Source organism: Mya arenaria, chromosome 5 (assembly GCF_026914265.1).
Source record: "Mya arenaria isolate MELC-2E11 chromosome 5, ASM2691426v1".
Classification (NCBI taxonomy): domain Eukaryota; kingdom Metazoa; phylum Mollusca; class Bivalvia; order Myida; family Myidae; genus Mya; species Mya arenaria.
Window position 1 is genome coordinate 52,277,382 of NC_069126.1, and position 17,602 is coordinate 52,294,983.

Sequence of the window (17,602 nt, forward strand, 5' to 3'; positions counted from 1 at the left end):
ACCAACCTTTAATAAAGATGTAAGCTGATGCTTGCATATCTGTAATTGCATTCGGAGAACCAGGAACACCGTTACTTGCTGAGCACGTATACACTCCTGAATGTTCATATGTTAGATCTTTCAGATTCAACACGGATAAACCTTTCGATGGCCAGTTCCTAACTAAGTTTGAGCCTATCCACCGCTGTTCCCAGTTGTTATAGGTGTAATGGTTGGGTACTCCTTTTGCAATGCACTTTAGAAATATGACTTTGTCATCTGATGTAGCGTTCTCTGAGTCAACATGAACATCAGGTGGATCTAAATAATCAATAAATACGTGATTTGAAATGCTAATAACCACAAAACGTTAAAAACATGTATTTAAAAAGCATGTCATTTTATCAGACGAATACAGGATATTTTAGCGTGCAGAATAATACTAGTATGTTATAAATAAGGCTATTACAATGTACAACTATTTCTAACGTAGCACTCGTGTGTTTGTTGTTTTGTGCAATGGTATTCTCAGCAACGCATGTGTAATTTCCAGCTTGACTTCTATTGGGTCTACCCAAAGACAGCCTGCCTTTATTTGTAATTATGACATTGCTAGTGTCATTGTACCACTTATTTGTACATTCAGGCCAGCAGTCAGACGTGCAAGCAACGTCTGAAGTCGTGAAACCTTCAGTTACGATAAAAGGTGATGTGGCATTTATCATTGTAACATCTGGACCATCTATAAAAGAAAATCATGAATGTATTAAATCTATTTCTGAACCGATGTAAATCAGGTTAATGATTAAAGTTGATAGCTTAAAAGATTTAAATTGTTTGAAAACTTTAAACAGAAACAATTTTCTGAATCTATGAAATGTTATTTACATTTCTAATATCATATAAGCGTTTAAGCAAATAGATATATATTATTTTAAAACATTTATTTATACATTTCGCAAACAAGATAAAACGCTTCAGTTTTCACTTCAAACATATATTTGCTGGTCTACCAAGGTCTTCAACACTATCTATGCTTAAATTTGGAAATTAAACAAGTGTAATTATAAGAGTTAGTACGTTCGTACAGTTCTATATTCGTTTGCAACGTATATATTATGCCCATTTCATTTGTATATTCTACAGATAAAAGATAACTTCAAATTTTAACAGAATTACATTCTTACAAACGACATTTAGCGTGAACGAAGAAGTTTCAGAAGTATATCCATCATTTACATCTTCAGTTGCCGAACATTTCATGACCATGACATTATCCGTCTTCCGCACATTAGAGATATCGATTTGGTTTCTGGAAGCAGAGTATGTGTAACGGGGTTCGACAGGGTTAATCTGACCAGATATTGTCCAGTTGTATAACATACGAAGCCCGTGGTTAGATGGTGTGGTTGTGGATGTGCTTTTGCAAGTAACAGTGACAGTCTCACCGACGAATGGGTCTTTGTTTGACGAAATAGTAGGCGTGTTTGGAGGTCCTATTCATAACAAAGCAATGTTACAACATTTATACAGCAATGCACTTGTAAATAACTCAAACTGTTTCCGGTATGTCGTGTGAAAATGGAACTTTTGCTGATGAAATGGTAAGATGTAAAATAAATAAAGAAATTATTATATTACGATATAAGCGTAACCTTATACACCTGGCCCTAATTTTTCGAACCTCCATAGGTCTCTTATAACAGGGTTAAGCTAAACCCACTTTTTTCAATAATTTGCGTTTAATATACTCCTTTAATTGTTTTAATACTTAAGATAGAAACTATCGTTATGATTATCACAATAAACCATTTTCCATTTATAAAATAGCACTATAAGTATGTATTTTGGATAATTGAAATAAGCAACATAAGCCTGTTAAGCTTGAGAAGTTTCGAGAAATTGTTGCCAGGTTAGGACTGTGGTTGTCTTCAAGCAAGCTTCAAATGAATGTGGATGTCCTACAAAAGCCGAGGTTGTCATATTACAAGTACGTTAAATACGAAATCATGTACATGTGATGGAGGTATAAACGACCCTGCAAACAATTAATTTACCTCATTTCATCATATTATATGCAACCATGGAATCTATATGGATTTTGATTGTGCAATACACAACAAACTAATCATAGCGTCGCATATACACAAACGTAATATGTGGTAGGAGGTGTTACGGTCAACAAAGATCAACAAAGTTTTCATATAACAGTAAATAAAAACTTCATATAAATGCTTTGAGATGTGGTGGTTCTACAAACAACGATTTCTGATGTAAAAGCATATTTGCAACCATGTACATTTTGAGGTTTGGCATCATACAAACAACGAACTTATCATATTACATAATGAACGCAACCATTCACATATGCTCGGGAGAATGGCGGTCCTACGGCCGACAAAATCATTATATCACATCACATACGCAACCATGCGAAGGTGATTGTGGTACTTCAAACGACGGTCTTCAAACAAAGAAATCATCTTATTTCAGCATATATGCAACACTTCATATGTTGTAGGGGGTGCGGTTGTCCTAAAATATTAAACATATAGCTTTACAACATATATACAGTCATGTGAAAGGAGGTGTTCCGATCGTGCATGTGATGTAACTAACCCATAACAACATTTAGACAAATATGCACAACTGCAGCCAATTGTATAAACGGATTTACCCAGGGTAATATTTTACCGGCGTTAATTTTTCTGGTAAATTGGTGGTAAGCAATTGTATAAAACAAAATTATGATTTTACCAAGCTATTTACCGCGGTAATATTTAGCATCCTCCAAAAGGTGGGTAAATTGATTTGCCGTCTCAGTTACCGGAATCAAGATGGCCGACCAGACATAAACAAACAGGCATAAACAAACGCTCGATTTACAACTCATTTTGTCGATTTTAAAGACAAATTGAAACTTCTTGAATAGAAAACTCTTCCATTACATCCATATCAATAATAGACAGAACTACAGAGGTAAGAACTCGCCAATAACCACTGTGTGAACAATTTAATGCATTAAAAACATGTACAAAAACAGTGACACAAGAAATCTGAAGTTTTAGAATGTTTACCTTGTTTCGCGTTTAAATATTTCCAAAATCTTTCAAACCAATGCAATGGTTCGAGACCAACACTCGATTGCAGGTCTCGATTAAATTGAACCGCCTGTAAACATTGAACAATAAATGACAGATATGACGTCATTTTCTATGAAAAATTCCTCAGTCTATAGTCTATTTCTACAGTTTTCTTTTATATAGAGGCACACAATGGGGTGGTTGCTAACCAAATACTGTAGAGTGCCTTGATAATATAAAAGTTTACTGTATATTTGATAAAAACAACAGCAGTGTTATGAAAACATACCCAAGCATGAATTTTTAAGTTTGTTAAAATGTTTATAAATTATACTGTTACATATACAGTGATTAACACGTTTATGTTCAATTGTACACAACCATTTCATAATTGTGATAATGATATAGTGTAATGTATAACTGGTTTGTTTCCCCCAACCCCCTCAAAGGCATATTTCCATATCCGCGCCAAATATTCATTAATCAGCCATTTAAGATATGAAGCTGATTTTCACAGACCACATATAATTTTAATGATTACAAAATAATTTTACTTTTCTTTAGATTGCTGCCAATGGAGGACCAAGGTTATATGACAAATGTGCCGTCAAGACCACATCACAAAATGAACTTCATGGAGCCGCTAGTGTATTATATATGCTGTTTAACATTGCTGATTCTGGTTAATGGTATCTACATATAAACTGACTTTGATTTTGAATTTAAGACCATTTATAGTTTAATGAAAATAGATAATAAAAGTTACACTCCATGTATATTCATGTAAAATGAAAATATGGTGACTATATGTGTAAGTAGTTCTAACACTTAAATTTGGCATCCACAATGATTTCAAATAGCTAAACAACATTATTAACTAGTGCTGATAAGATAATAACTGAAGAGATCATGTTTCATTCTTTTTTAAACAAAACAATGATGAAATAAATAAGCAGACACCAAAAATAATTTCATTAAGTTAATTATACATGATTGCACTTTTAGTGCCAAGTTGAGGTTACTGCCAGCCTATGGGTAGGAACATAAGCATACAAACATATCTATGTTACAAACAAGATCAAAGAAAAAGATTCAAGATCAATTGGTCATTGATAATTAACATAACTGATATTTTATACAAATGCCGCATGTAGTTTAATAATCTTATGAATTTGCAAAGTGGTTGGATGCAGCATTTAATAAATGGAATTCTTCAAGAAATGACATTTCACATGGAGATATAGAAAAGATCAAGTAGAGTTATAAAATGTGTCTGTATTGACACTAAAATAATCAGTGGTGTTTGCTTACATATATTCTTAATTTCAGCAATAATTAAGTTTAAAATATAAGAATAGACCCCCAGCTTTAATTAACAAATACATGGAATACTGAACAATGGTACATATTAGATTAAAGATATGAATTATTGATCACTTAAATGAGAATCAATTCTATGAAACTCAGTGCATCATTTATATGACACGTTGAAACAGACTATAAATTCCTTAGGTGTCAGCGTGAGAAAAACGGACGATGCCATTAAAATAATTTCAAAGACATTTTGTTAAGCAAGTATAATTTCTTGTCAGTTATTTCTGATTTTAAATTATTCAGATATATTGTGTCATTATGACTTGCATATCATTGCAATTATGTTCGCATTTTCCTGCGGTATTCGTTGTCCGTTTTGTATGAAGTAAAGAGAAACACCCCTGAATTCAGAATAAACCTACCCCTTACAGTGTTGCATGTGTTTTATTGATCAGCCACTGGAGTAGCTAATAAATAAGTTGTACTGTTTTGTTGAATATTTACCATGTAACTTGTTGGACCGATTTAATGAATTTTGTCATTAAACCTGCCTTTTAGAAAAAAAAATATATAAAAATGGAATGTGGACGTTCATTTTTTTATAAAAAGATACCTCCAATCTGACAGCTGTGCGGGAAAATGACGTCACTCTATTGCATTATGGGACATTTTGGTAAAATTTACCCTGGTAAATTTACCGCCTTGGTAATTTCTTTTATACAAAGAATTTAAAGCCATGGTAATATAACCACGCACTTTACTGGTGGTTTTACTTACCGAGGTAATTATTTACCATTGTTTATACAATTGGCAGCTGGTAGGAGTTTTGGTGATCTAACAAACATTGAATTTATCATATTAAATCATACACAAATTATTTACATGTGGTAGGAGATATGGCGCCCTACAAAGAACTGATTTATCATAACGCAACATACACAATCATAAACAGGTGCTACAAGATGTGGCCGTCCTCCAAACAACTAAGTGTTCATATTACATCAAAAGCCCACAATGCACGAGACGTAGGGGATTTGGCGGTCATACACACAGCCGCACACTGCAGTTATCATATTTAAACTTGCACACAACCATGTACATGTGGTAGAAGTTGTAACCGTCAAGCAATCAACCTATCATAGTTCACCATACATACGTTGTAGGGGCTGTTGTGGTACATAGCATTTATCATATTACATCATACATGCTTTCCTTTTCATGTTGTTTGGGGTGTGACAGACATACATAAATGAATTTATCATGCTGCAACATATACGCAACCATACTTATGTCGTATGTGGTGTAGTGGTCCTACAAAATTAAACTTATATTTAAAAAAAATATAAACAGAAATTTTGATATAGTGGGGTCTGTAGTGGAGAACTTTCAAACAACACACTATTACAATTATTACAACATATAAAAGCAAAGCGGATATAAAATGAAACGTGGCTGTCATACATATAAAGAACTTATCATATTGCATCACATACAAAACATATTTATGCCACTGGTTCATAAAGCTTCTACTCTATGTTTCACAAATAAAGTCGAACCGATGAAAGGGCCATTGCTTGACGAAATTGTTTGAGGACTTGGTAGTCGTATAAAACAATGAATCCCTCATATAAGAACGTTCACACAACACTGTAAACCATTTCTACAAACCAACTTACATACAATTATACCATGTCTACGATTCAATCAACTTGTGTTGTTAGTGTCGATTTAATCTCACCCTTCTAACACACTTGCTTGATGTAACTCTTCAAAAATAGATGTAATAATAAACGACCGCAATACAACATATGTGCAACAAGGAAACACTTATATTCTTACCAATAATGAATAATGTTGAGCATGATGCAATGACGTTGTCGTTGATTTCCTTTAATTGGAATGTTCCCGCTGTTGTTGCCTGTAGATCCAATAGGGTGATGATAAAGATTCCGTTGCTGACATTTCCAGATAGCTCACAATTTGTCATAGGACAGTTAACCTCCGTTTCGTCGTAAATAAATCCGTTATAAAATGGAACTGAGACGTAACGGGTATTCCCGTTCCAAATCTGATAAGTTTTAACTTTATTTGTGTTTATAGTTGTTGTAAGTTTGATTTCCACCTGATCTCCAGGACGTCGGAAGAAGTATGGAGAAGCACTTGGGCAGCTTTGCACTAGTACTGTAACGAATATATTTAGGTCAGTAAAAAACCTTTCTCCAGCTACCTACCACTCTTTGCTATCATCTGATTATAAAAGGCCTGCCCGATACAGTTTTAATATCCAGCGTGAACTACACGGACGACGGATGAATATGAGAAACAATGACATACGCTTGTTATAGATATATTGAAATATTTTGCCATTTTGTTTCCAACGAGTCCATATTTATCCAGTACTACGGGCCATACATTTGATTAAAACTTGTTAACTAATATGTAATGTTTTGGATTGTCATTTTCAAAATAATATCAATATTTTACCCAAAGCACATTTATAAGGCATAACTATCTTACCATTGGAATAAGTCAGTTGTCAAGAAAATGTTTGCATTTAAGGAAAATGCCTAAAGTTGAGCTTCTTTGATAAGACCACAGGGTCGTATGTAATTTACTCAAATAATGATTTAAGTACGCCTTTTTACTCAAGTTTGGCCTCAACTTTGAAAAATCTTAAGGGTTAGCTTGGGCAATGGAGAAGATACTTAAGATTACAAGCAAATACCTTAACCACTTGGTCATAATTATCCTATTTTTGTATTTAAATGGAAGCAATTCTTACCATTAACATTGTTAAAACCTTTTCATTGATAATAAATTAGCATGACATGGCAAGACTCAGAAATAAAGTATATTTTAATGAAGGACCGTTTTGGTTGTTGACGTCATTTGAACCTCCCGCAAGGATACTCTTAACGACATAACGTCGGTCAAGTGGAATACAGACGTATTGTACTAGAAGGAATATTATAAAGTGTAGTCTGTGGTATGTAATGCTTGCCAGTGCCGAAGCCAAACTTAAAAAAACACCGAGGCAGAACCGTCTAGAGGGGTCCGGGGGCACCCCCCCCTCTCTTGATTGTTTTTTGCAAGAAGCGATTTCCTACATTCTGGAGTATCCTTAGTCAATGGTTTTTGTACATTGAGGCAAATGAAGTAAGTCGTAAAGATTATATTAAGAGCTATAGAAATTGTTATATGCCCCAAAAAACACCAAGGCAGCTCCCCAGTGTAGCTACGGCACTGCTTGCAGAATATGATGTACATAGAAATAATACATATATGCTACCGGAAAGGATGTTTTTTGCCATCCATGTTTAATCTTTCGGCTACTGAGCTTGATTCTTTAGTTTTTCATATAAATATTTATAGCATGAATTCAATTACCATGCACCCCCTATATAAAATAATATATTAAAAAAGCTCAAGTAAAACATGGAGGTCAAAGTTAAACAATATGAGTTTCATAACAATAACTCGAGTCTCAGATATAACCTCGTTACAATAAATTAGAGTTTGATCAAAGTTAACAAAAGTGTAGGGCACCTTGGGGAGGTGCGTACCGTCTAAAATGTATGCTTTCTTATCAAATATCATAGTCAAAGGAAATCCTTATTAATTTGTAGAACACTTATTGTATGCGTTATAAGATAAATGATATAAGGATAAAACTTTGAAGATGCACATTTACTCCCAAATAAGTTTACCACAATGTATACAATTGTTTAGATATACCAGATTGGATAATTAAATATCGAAAACAATGGTTTTTATAAAGCACCCCGAGAGTTTTATTGGAAAGACATGTGCAGAAAACACGGTATTTCTACCTTATGAGACAATAATATATAATTGCAAATATTTTAGCATTCACCAATCATTTAATATTTTTGAGTTTTCAACTATTAAATACACGGTTACAATCTTGGTATAAGTAATTAATATTTTCCAAAAACGCATTATTTAGTAAGTATATGTAGTTAAAGATTTATCACTCAAAATTTATGTTTGTTATACATGTGTATGTATTAATTTTGAATAAGAGTGTCACTTTAAATTCGACAAGGCCAAATCGTTGGCATTTGCCACCACATTATGTTTTATAACCATGTTTTCATACGAAACAAAAAAGCACTTGGAAACTTATGCTGTATAATAGCGTTGGTCTGAGCAATTGTAATGATTAAAAAACTGATAAATATTTATTCTATATTGTTAAGCCTACGCAATATTTATTTTGTATTCAATTTATAATAAAAGACTTGCCTGATTTGACTAAAATCATAAATATCCAACAACTTCCGTGTTTGTTCATTTTGTGAAATGAATCATCTAAATACCACACTTCGAATGCGGATGTATTTACAACGGCTTCACAAATATAAATATTTAACACACGATAAACATTGAACAAACATATTTAAGTAGTGGGTTAACAGACAAACGAAATCGATACTCTAGTGCATCGCGAGTCTCGTTTACAGCAATTTAAGTATGTATAGGATAAACAACGAGTGTACGTTTGTATCTTACGAATCAGTATAGGTTATAGGTTATATAGGTTACGAGTATAGGTTAGAGTTTATTAAGTATTTTCTTCGCGAATAAGTAACCTAAGGGAGCGGAGCGCAGTGAGGCAACCGTGTTTTTTTATTCACAAAGAGATTACTCAATAAAGTCTAACCGATTGAGTGTTAGTCCCTCCAAAACTGAATCAGCTGTACAATTATTCCGTGCGCCTGTCAAAAAACTTGTCATTCACTGCAAACTATTGTGATGTCATTTACATAAGCGTTGACACTGCATTCGCTCCCCTGTGCAATTCACTTATTCATAAAGAGTCGTCTTCGGCAATAAGTAACGATTCTTCACAAAAAAGAAACTGATTTTTTTTTAAATTCTAGCGCCCCTGATTGGCTGACAATGCAGGGTAAATACTTAAGTCTGATACTGATTATCTGTAGTCTCGAATTTAAGACGGAGGTAAAAAGTTTTTCTATACAGCTTAGTAAAGTAATTAATCTCTAATTCGTAGGATTATGTATTGATCCTTTATTTTTGTATATAGGGTTAATAACACCAATAGTCCAATTTCGAGGCGCAAGACCAGACTTAAAAACAATATTAAAAAGTTTTACATAAATATCTTTCATAAGTGGCAATGAATGTTTAATATGCTCATTAAAAATATTATCAATTCCCCTAGCTTCTTTCTTTTTAAAAGATTTTACAGCATTTCGAATTTCTCCTTCGGAAATATCACAATTCAATATGTGTAACTTTGTAACATTATAATTCGAAACGTTTTGTAAAAACTTATTTGTGACTTTTTGTAACATTTGCTTGCTTGTTTTAACACATTTTTGTTCTCATCACATTTTCGTAACTTGTATAGATATTTTGCCTTATGCAAATGTTTTCGTGCATGACTTCAGTTCTTATTAAACCACTTTGGCACCTTTTGACTATTATCACTATATACACATTTTGTTTTCCTAACAGCAAAACTTTTATTGCAACTCGCATGATATACATCACAAATACTTTCTACAATACTATCAACAGCTTCAACTGAGTACATATTAGTTTTATCTAAGGCACATACATTATTGTAAATGTCGTTCATTTCGTCTACATCAGTATTTGAAACAAATATATTTCCTTTCCCTTCATCCCAGTAGTTCACTTTGGGGATATTTACGTTCAAATGCGTATTAATGACTCTTCCAAAATCAAACTCAACTTTGATAGGGCAATGTACATCTGAAATAAGTGAACAAAAATCTAAAACTTTTAAGCTGATAACATTATGAAATAAAGACGGCAAACACATAAAATAGTCCACTGTGCTGCTACCTTTACATGTTACATTACCAGAGTTATCTCCTTTAACTCTGTCGTTAAGTATATAAATTATAATCTATTTTGATTCAAAAGGCTATCAGCTTATAGCCGTGATTGTAAGTCATGTTATCACGATTATTTCTTTGCAAGTTTAATCCAGCTTCAAAGAATAAATGTTCATCACTAATTAATTCGTCATAAACGTCTAAAATATTATTTTCACGGCCAATATCATAGTCTGACCTAACATAGTCTTGTAGTTGTTTTGTCCTCGAGTTCCAGTCACCAAACAAACAAACATTTGAAATTTTATGAGATAACGAGTCAATTTCATTCTGAATTTCAATAAATGCATCGTCGTTATAATGAATAATGCCCTCTGGCGGCAGGTAGACTACGCCATATAAAACATCACCACACTTTGTTAATTTTTTATGTAGTTTAAATCATTATATATATCTACTGGGTGTATCAATTACAGAAACAAAAGTATCTAAATGTCTTAAACAGCTTAGCATAACCGCCTGATCTTCTAGACGCAATAGTTTTCCTATGTTTGAAATGTAAATTGAAATTTTTAAATTCTATAATGTCTAAGCTATCACGTTTTGTTTCCTGAAAGCCAATGATATCATAATTATCAATAAAACTACAAAACTCCGGATCGATATGTTTTGATTTTAAGCCGCAAACATTCAGTGAAATAAATTCGAGACCATGACGCTGTAAACACACATTTTCACTGTGGTATATAGTATCATTTAGGTTACTATTCACGGTTAAGTGCTCTTCATGTACGTCCTGTTGTGTTTGTCCACGAGGACTGTTGGCTGACTGATCAGGACCAGACTGGGTTAAATCCATAATATTTTTTGATGCCCGTCCTCACTGTGAGAAATGATGGGAGTTTCATTTTCGTCACGGATGCGTTTTAACTCCGTGTTGTCTAGGGTGGGATCGTCGGGATAGTTCGTATACAGGTCTTCTGTGCGGGGGTTATCGGTTTGTTGCTCGTCACCAAGAGTCGCAAATCTGTTTGGTGTTCGAAAGTCTAGCATGTGTGTTTGCTGCGGCGACCGCCGGTCAGAATCACGCGCCTAGTTGTTCTGGCGTGATGGCGGTCGTGGTTCATATGCTGTGCGAGGTGATGTCCGAGGCCTAGGGTATTCTTACCGGTCTGTATCAAGGTAATATATTCCGTTCCCTACGTATAACTGATCACGGACTAAAATACATTAAGCTTTGATAAAGGTGCCGTCTCTGAACTGTCTTAGAATAGGGATCAGCTTGCGGCGCCGTTCGTCTATTTCCGGGGGAAAGTGTTCGTTGATAAAGTGGCCAGACCTTTTCTGATTTAACATAATTCCGGACTTGCGGATAATTTCTCTGTCACTGTATTTTTTTTAAATTTTGCTATCATTTTTCTAGTTTTGCCGGTTCGGTTGGGGCCTTCTAGATTGCGATGGACTCTGGCAAACTGAATATCGGCAACATGTATATCACTGTTTTGATTTATAGTAGGGTCGTTTTCTAGGTGTTCGGTTAAGAACTTGCGCAATGTTTGTTCACATGTGGCAAAATTCGTATTGGAATTGGTTTCGCGTGGAATTTGCAAATTTTCGGGGATACCAGTAAATACTAAGTTGTCGCGCATACTGCGGCATTGAAGATCTGTTACATTTTCCTGCAAGACAGCATTGGATGATTGAATAATTTTAATTTCATGGCGCATATTCTGGTTGTGTAGCCTAAGATCATTTATTTCCTAGTAACTATTAGTTTTGTGCGACCGGAAGTCGTCCACTACATCACTCACGTATTGGCAGTGCGATTCCATCTCGTTCATCTTGGAGTGGATTAATGTATTGTCTGTCCTTAGAAAAGCAACATCGAATTTTACGTGCTTTATTTCAGCCTGCATTGAATCAAGTTTCGACACAACAATGTTAATTGACTAGAGTTTACTGTCAGGATTGTTGATTAGGGAGATAATCATGATTGTGTCATTCTGTGGGGGCATCTGCGGCCGACTATGGATGTATTGCTGGTATTGCTGGTATGTTGGTGGGGCAAAATGGGGTGGACCGAATCCTGGTGGCGTTATCTGGGGTGGTTGGTCACGTGCGGGGGATAATGGCTGTCTTCCGGTGCCCAGGTGAGTGTTGTATTGAGTGTTGTACTGGTCATGTTGAGCACGCTGAGTTCGGTTGCCGTATGCACCCAGCGCACTAGTATCGTAGTCTCGGTGTGTATTAATGTTTACAGTTGACACCATATTTGATGAAAATTTTGCGGGTAGTCCATGGGCAGGGATCTGGTGGATGGGGGTTGTGGTGGTACCAGGGCACTGCATCATCGGCGGTGGGTGTCTTTTTAGTCTTATATTTGTAGAAATCCAACTATTTGTCTGGTGGTGGGGGTTGGGGTTTTGACAAGGCACTGTGTCATCATCGGTGGATGCCGTTCATTCTGGGTTTTATTCGTGGAAAAATCACTTGTTGTCTGGTAAGTTTGGCTACTTGCTACATTGTTACAATGAGTGTCATAAAATGTGGCCATGGCAGAGGCGTTAATCACGTGGTACATTGTTTTGATACCAAGCACTAAAATGCTGCGCCCAGTGAGACGGTATGTATTTTTGTTTATTTTCTCTCCATTTTTAAACAATTAAATTTCCTAACATCAACCATGTTCCAGCGCCCAATTTTCCCTGTAATATTGTACCTTCATTTTGTCAGACAGCTCTGTAGTTTACTTGGAATGCGTGTTACAAGTTTTCAATCAAGGCCAATAGCTGCAGAAATCTTAGAACCAAGCATGAACTGTCCATTTTTTTCAAAATTTCGTCCGTAATATAAGCAATTTCGTTTACATAACTATTCATAAACATTGACCGAACTCCTATCGATATGTCCTTAGTTATGTTTCCATAGCAACGTACGCATTTTGCGGTAATAACGCTACAACCATTTTTCGAACGAAGCACTTACGAAATATTATTCGAACCAAGCACTTCATCATTTTATACGCTTAATGTACTTCTTTTTCAGGCTGATAAACAAGCCGTTCAACAGCTGGAAACGCACACTACTCCTGAAGCATAGTACTACAAAGGTTATATATGTATTCTTATAATGTACTATACCATTTAATTTCAAGAATAATTTTATTGAACAGTCCCAGCATCGTTAATTTGATGGTAAAACTCTTATTTAAAAACAATATAACACAATTTCTCCGCTCAGAGTTATTTGAAAATCATGATCTATTAAAACATTCATCGAAGATATGGATTTGAAGTTATATTAAAAATATATCAGGAAATGTTTCTGCAATGATAGCACCATGTTGGCGGTATTTTATTTTCGTCTATACATTAATTCACACAATATAATGGCCATTTCTTTGTATACGTCACAACAATTCATTCCTAAGTACGATTTTGTTGTGATCGTTTATTTTAACTCATAACTAAACTCATGTATTTTCAATTAACAGGTATCATGCATTTGACTTATCAGCACGGAAAAGGTTACCAGGCCGGAAAATATACGACAGATCAACAGATAAAAACGCCTCGCTAAAGGGCAATCTGGGTGTGCGTTGGGAGAAAGCCAGTAGAAATGCCTCGAAAATGGTTACTACAAAGCGGATAGGCTTGGAATAAATAACGATTTACCATAGTATTTATTCTTTGTGAAGTGCACTGAACATCACTGTACATTGTTTCTCTACTGAGTACAATATTCTCGCATATTTTAACGTTTAAAATAAACCAAGATAATATATGTTGCTATACATTTAAGCTCTTAACATTGTATGCGTCTGTCGAATTGTCTCTTATTGATCTGCATACCTTAAAATATTGTATTTTATAACATCAAAACTATGTCAATTAACGGTTAACTTTCCGCTAAATTGTATTAGTTTCGGGAAATGGCTGAGGAAAAAATAATCAAATCGAATTAATGTTTATTATTTTCATTATTTTTAAGACAAAACAATGCAGTGTGAAAACAACACACATAACTAACGTAACAGTATGATTGTATGTATAGAATGTGTATAAACCATTGTTAACATGAATATGCTATATTCATGTAATTAATATTGTATTGTCCTTTCCGATAACTCGATTATCTTTCCCTGAATACTCTTCAAGTGGGCATGCGCAGAAAGCGGAAATTTACTTCCGGGGACTACACAAACCTGGAAGTAAACAGCAACAAGTGAAAATGGAAAGTAAAGATTCAAAACTAATAAAGAAAACGGGCAGGAAAACCCCTAAGTACTGTTGTATTTGTAAAGGAATTTACAGAGGGAAGGTTATTAAAAGGAGAAAAGTGTCATTGCACCGTTTTCCTCAGAACAAACGTTTAAAACGTGTGTGGGTGCAGCGATGTAAAACGGTCATGAGATCGTTCCAGTGGAATGAACACAGACGATTGTGTAGTGAGCATTTTGTTGGTTTCAGAGGACCTTCTTCCCAGCATACACTTCCATCTATGTTTCCAACTGAGACTGGTGCTACCAAAACATTCCAGCCAACGGTATTTTTTATTTCTTATATTATTTTAAGTTCTTCCTTACATGCACCTCAAAATGATTTATGATATATCAACGGTGCAAAAAAAACAATGTCACTGCACTTATTTGTAAATTTTGTAACTTTAGAAATAATTAAAGAATTGTTTTCAAAAACAGCCTGGAAAAATGTGTACCATATAGCCTGGCAGATTTTGTACCCAAACATTTATCTTATACAGTTTCTTTTGCAATTTCAGCTCCTTGATGAAGACGTAGGAGATGATGGTGATGGTGATACGGTCAATGACGATTTAGACCTAGATCTGTCAAATGATGATATAATACAGCCACAACTGTCATTTGTATCCCCCTCCGGACATGCCATTGATACCTCGGTCCACCTGCATGATCACTGCATCGGACCAGTACTACAGCCACAGAATCAGTCCTTTAGGTATTGTTCAATATATATATATATTGCTTGTTGTGCTATAAAATCGATCTGATTAGTTAATTACTTCTGATCATTTTTCTTCATTCTTTAACAAAATGTTTAAGGCAAAAAAAAAAAAACATTTGGTTCGGGTTACCAGACTGTACGTGTAAGATGTGGTAAATGGGTACATGATCAATTTGTATATGTTTCAGATGTTGTGACACACAGACCGCGAACAACTGTGCAGTGATGGAAGTACAAACTGAAGAAAGTTTCCTGGGAAAAACAGCAGACTTCAGTTCACAAACAGAACATTCTACTAGAGACCTTGGTGTAAAATGTCAGCTACCTATGCTCACATATGATGACGTAAAATACAATTACGATTTGGTCAGTTTTTACACCGGAATCCCTAATCGAGTTGTGTTTGAACTTTGTTTGATGAAATCAAGGATGAAACTGAAGTGCGGACCTCAAGGCGGAAACTTAACTTAACTATAAAGATTCAGATGGAGGAAGGCCAAGAACGCTAAGTGTTCTGGATGAATTTTTCATGGTGCTGATGCGCCTACGTCTAGGTCTGTTATTTGAAGATCTAGGTACTAGGTTTTGCATATCCACTTCACAATGTAGTGACATTGTTGAAAGATGGATCAACTATTTACATGTACAATAATCCTTTCTTGTTCAATGGCCATCTCGTGAGGTAGTGATAAAATAACATGCCTGAACAATTAAAAGAGAAATATTTTAACACTAGAGTTATTATCGACTGCACTGAAATTTACAGTGAAACATCCAGTTTTCTTTCTTTAAAAAGTTTAATGTACAGTGATTACAAGTCTCACATGACTCATAAGGTTTTGGTGGGTATAAGCCCAAATGGTGTTTTAACTTTTGTTTCTGACTGTTGGGTGGGCTTTACCAGTGACAAGAAACTCACAGGAAAATGTAGACTCTTGGACTTGCTTGAAGCAGGAGACGCCATAATGGTTGATAAGGGTTTCATTATTACAGACCTTACTACTCCAAGAGGCATTCATCTCATTATTCCACCATTTAAACAGAAAGGAAAACAATTCTCTAAACGTGAGGTTCTCCTTACAAAAGACATTGCAAGTTTACGAATACATGTTGAAAGGCAAATGGAAGAACTTTCGAATATCGCATGGCAATATTCCTGTAACACAGTCAAGGAGAATTTCTAAAGTGTTCAAAATATGCACATATTTGACAAATCTATGGCCACCACTTGTTTAATAATAATTCCTGTGTCAATGAAAGCGTTTGTATATATCAAGCATTAGATTTAGGGATAAAAACTTGTTTACTTCTAACTAGAACAACTTGTTGATCTTTTTTCTAATGAAATTCTAATTTTGTTTTTAAATCAATTTTTCGAGCAAGTTATATGATATAATTATGAGATGACAGATTTGATTCAGGTTTGACAAAAATGGATAAGGAAATATGCTCATGTGAATGGATTTCAAGATTTGATTTGAAACATGCATTAAGTGATCAATTTATTGATATAATTTTTGTTTGTGAAACATCTGCTTTGTATTTTGTGGTTTTATTATTTGTAATATTTCTAAAAATAAAAGTCAAAGATCACTTATAAAGTTTGGCTCTGTAATGAGGTTTTTGTATTTGCCATGTGTAATTGATCTACCACATTCTTCAAATCATGAGTATTGAATTGCTTATATCTTAAAGGATTCTTCAGCATGAACAATTTTCATATCAGTTTCATCATTGAACTAAGTGGAAATAAGAGTAGGCAAGAGTGCCATAGATCAAACTGAAATGCCCGACAAATGTTAACTTTAAGATACATTAGATTAAAAAACTAGCCCCATGCTAAATATGTCCCAATGTTTAAAGGGACTGTACACCAGATTGGCACCAATAAAGTTTTTTTCTGTAACAAATCTCAGGACAAACTATTTAATAAAATGTTTTACTCTTCTGATATCATAATTGTAAAGAAATACCAAAATGTAAAAGAAAATTGAGCTATGGTTCGAACCAGTGTCACCAAAATAGTTGTCCAGTGTTGTATCCACTTTGCTACGAAGGCTTACCCGAAACCATATGAATGTTTAAGCTAATATACCTAACTTGGTTATATCCCATGATATCATCAACTAGCAAATCACGCATAAGAATGAATTCTACTAGGTATACATACCCATTAAAAAGAATTTAATGGAGAAATATGGACAAAAATGCGAACATAAATTAATTGTATACTATATGGTACTTCTGTTAGTTAGTTTCAATGCATTGTACACATTGATACCAACGTTATGTCAGTTTTTGACAAGTTTCTTTTTTTTTCGCTATTTCATCACACAGTGTATAGCCGCTTTAAGTTTTGCACCATGCAAACATAAGAAAGTAACACTCATTTGTT

At 34.5% G+C, this 17,602-nt stretch overlaps 2 protein-coding genes across 4 annotated transcripts in view; one reads left to right on the forward strand and one right to left on the reverse strand.

The window, feature by feature from the left end:
- The window catches only part of LOC128233735 (uncharacterized), a 29,633-nt gene extending 20,765 nt beyond the window's left edge, over positions 1-8,868 (reverse strand). For 2 of the 3 annotated variants that reach the window (XM_052947557.1, XM_052947556.1), the window contains exons 1-5: positions 8,643-8,864; positions 6,216-6,557; positions 1,167-1,475; positions 449-721; positions 7-300 (exon numbers count right to left, since the gene is read on the reverse strand). In XM_052947557.1, coding sequence (XP_052803517.1) covers positions 7-300; positions 449-721; positions 1,167-1,475; positions 6,216-6,557; positions 8,643-8,691 — 1,267 coding nt within the window. In that variant the 5' untranslated portion in view covers positions 8,692-8,864. Of the gene's footprint in view, positions 1-6; positions 301-448; positions 722-1,166; positions 1,476-6,215; positions 6,558-8,642 lie in introns of all 3 variants that reach the window. The other variant, XM_052947558.1, reaches the window with a different exon arrangement.
- Positions 8,869-14,462: 5,594 nt separating this feature from the next.
- LOC128235783 (uncharacterized) lies at positions 14,463-15,678 on the forward strand. Its single transcript, XM_052950580.1, has 3 exons — positions 14,463-14,770; positions 15,005-15,201; positions 15,396-15,678. Exons 1-3 carry the CDS (start codon positions 14,633-14,635, stop codon positions 15,676-15,678), a joined length of 618 nt encoding a protein of 205 aa, XP_052806540.1. The 5' UTR covers positions 14,463-14,632.
- The last annotated feature ends 1,924 nt before the right edge of the window (positions 15,679-17,602 follow it).

Excerpts from the sequence above, each read along its gene's own strand:
- LOC128235783 (XM_052950580.1), top strand. The coding sequence starts at position 14,633 with ATGAGATCGTTCCAGTGGAATGAACACAGACGATTGTGTAGTGAGCAT. Across the intron at positions 14,771-15,004 it reads CCAAAACATTCCAGCCAACG|CTCCTTGATGAAGACGTAGG; the intron begins GTATTTTTTATT and ends TTGCAATTTCAG. Across the intron at positions 15,202-15,395 it reads CCACAGAATCAGTCCTTTAG|ATGTTGTGACACACAGACCG; the intron begins GTATTGTTCAAT and ends TATATGTTTCAG.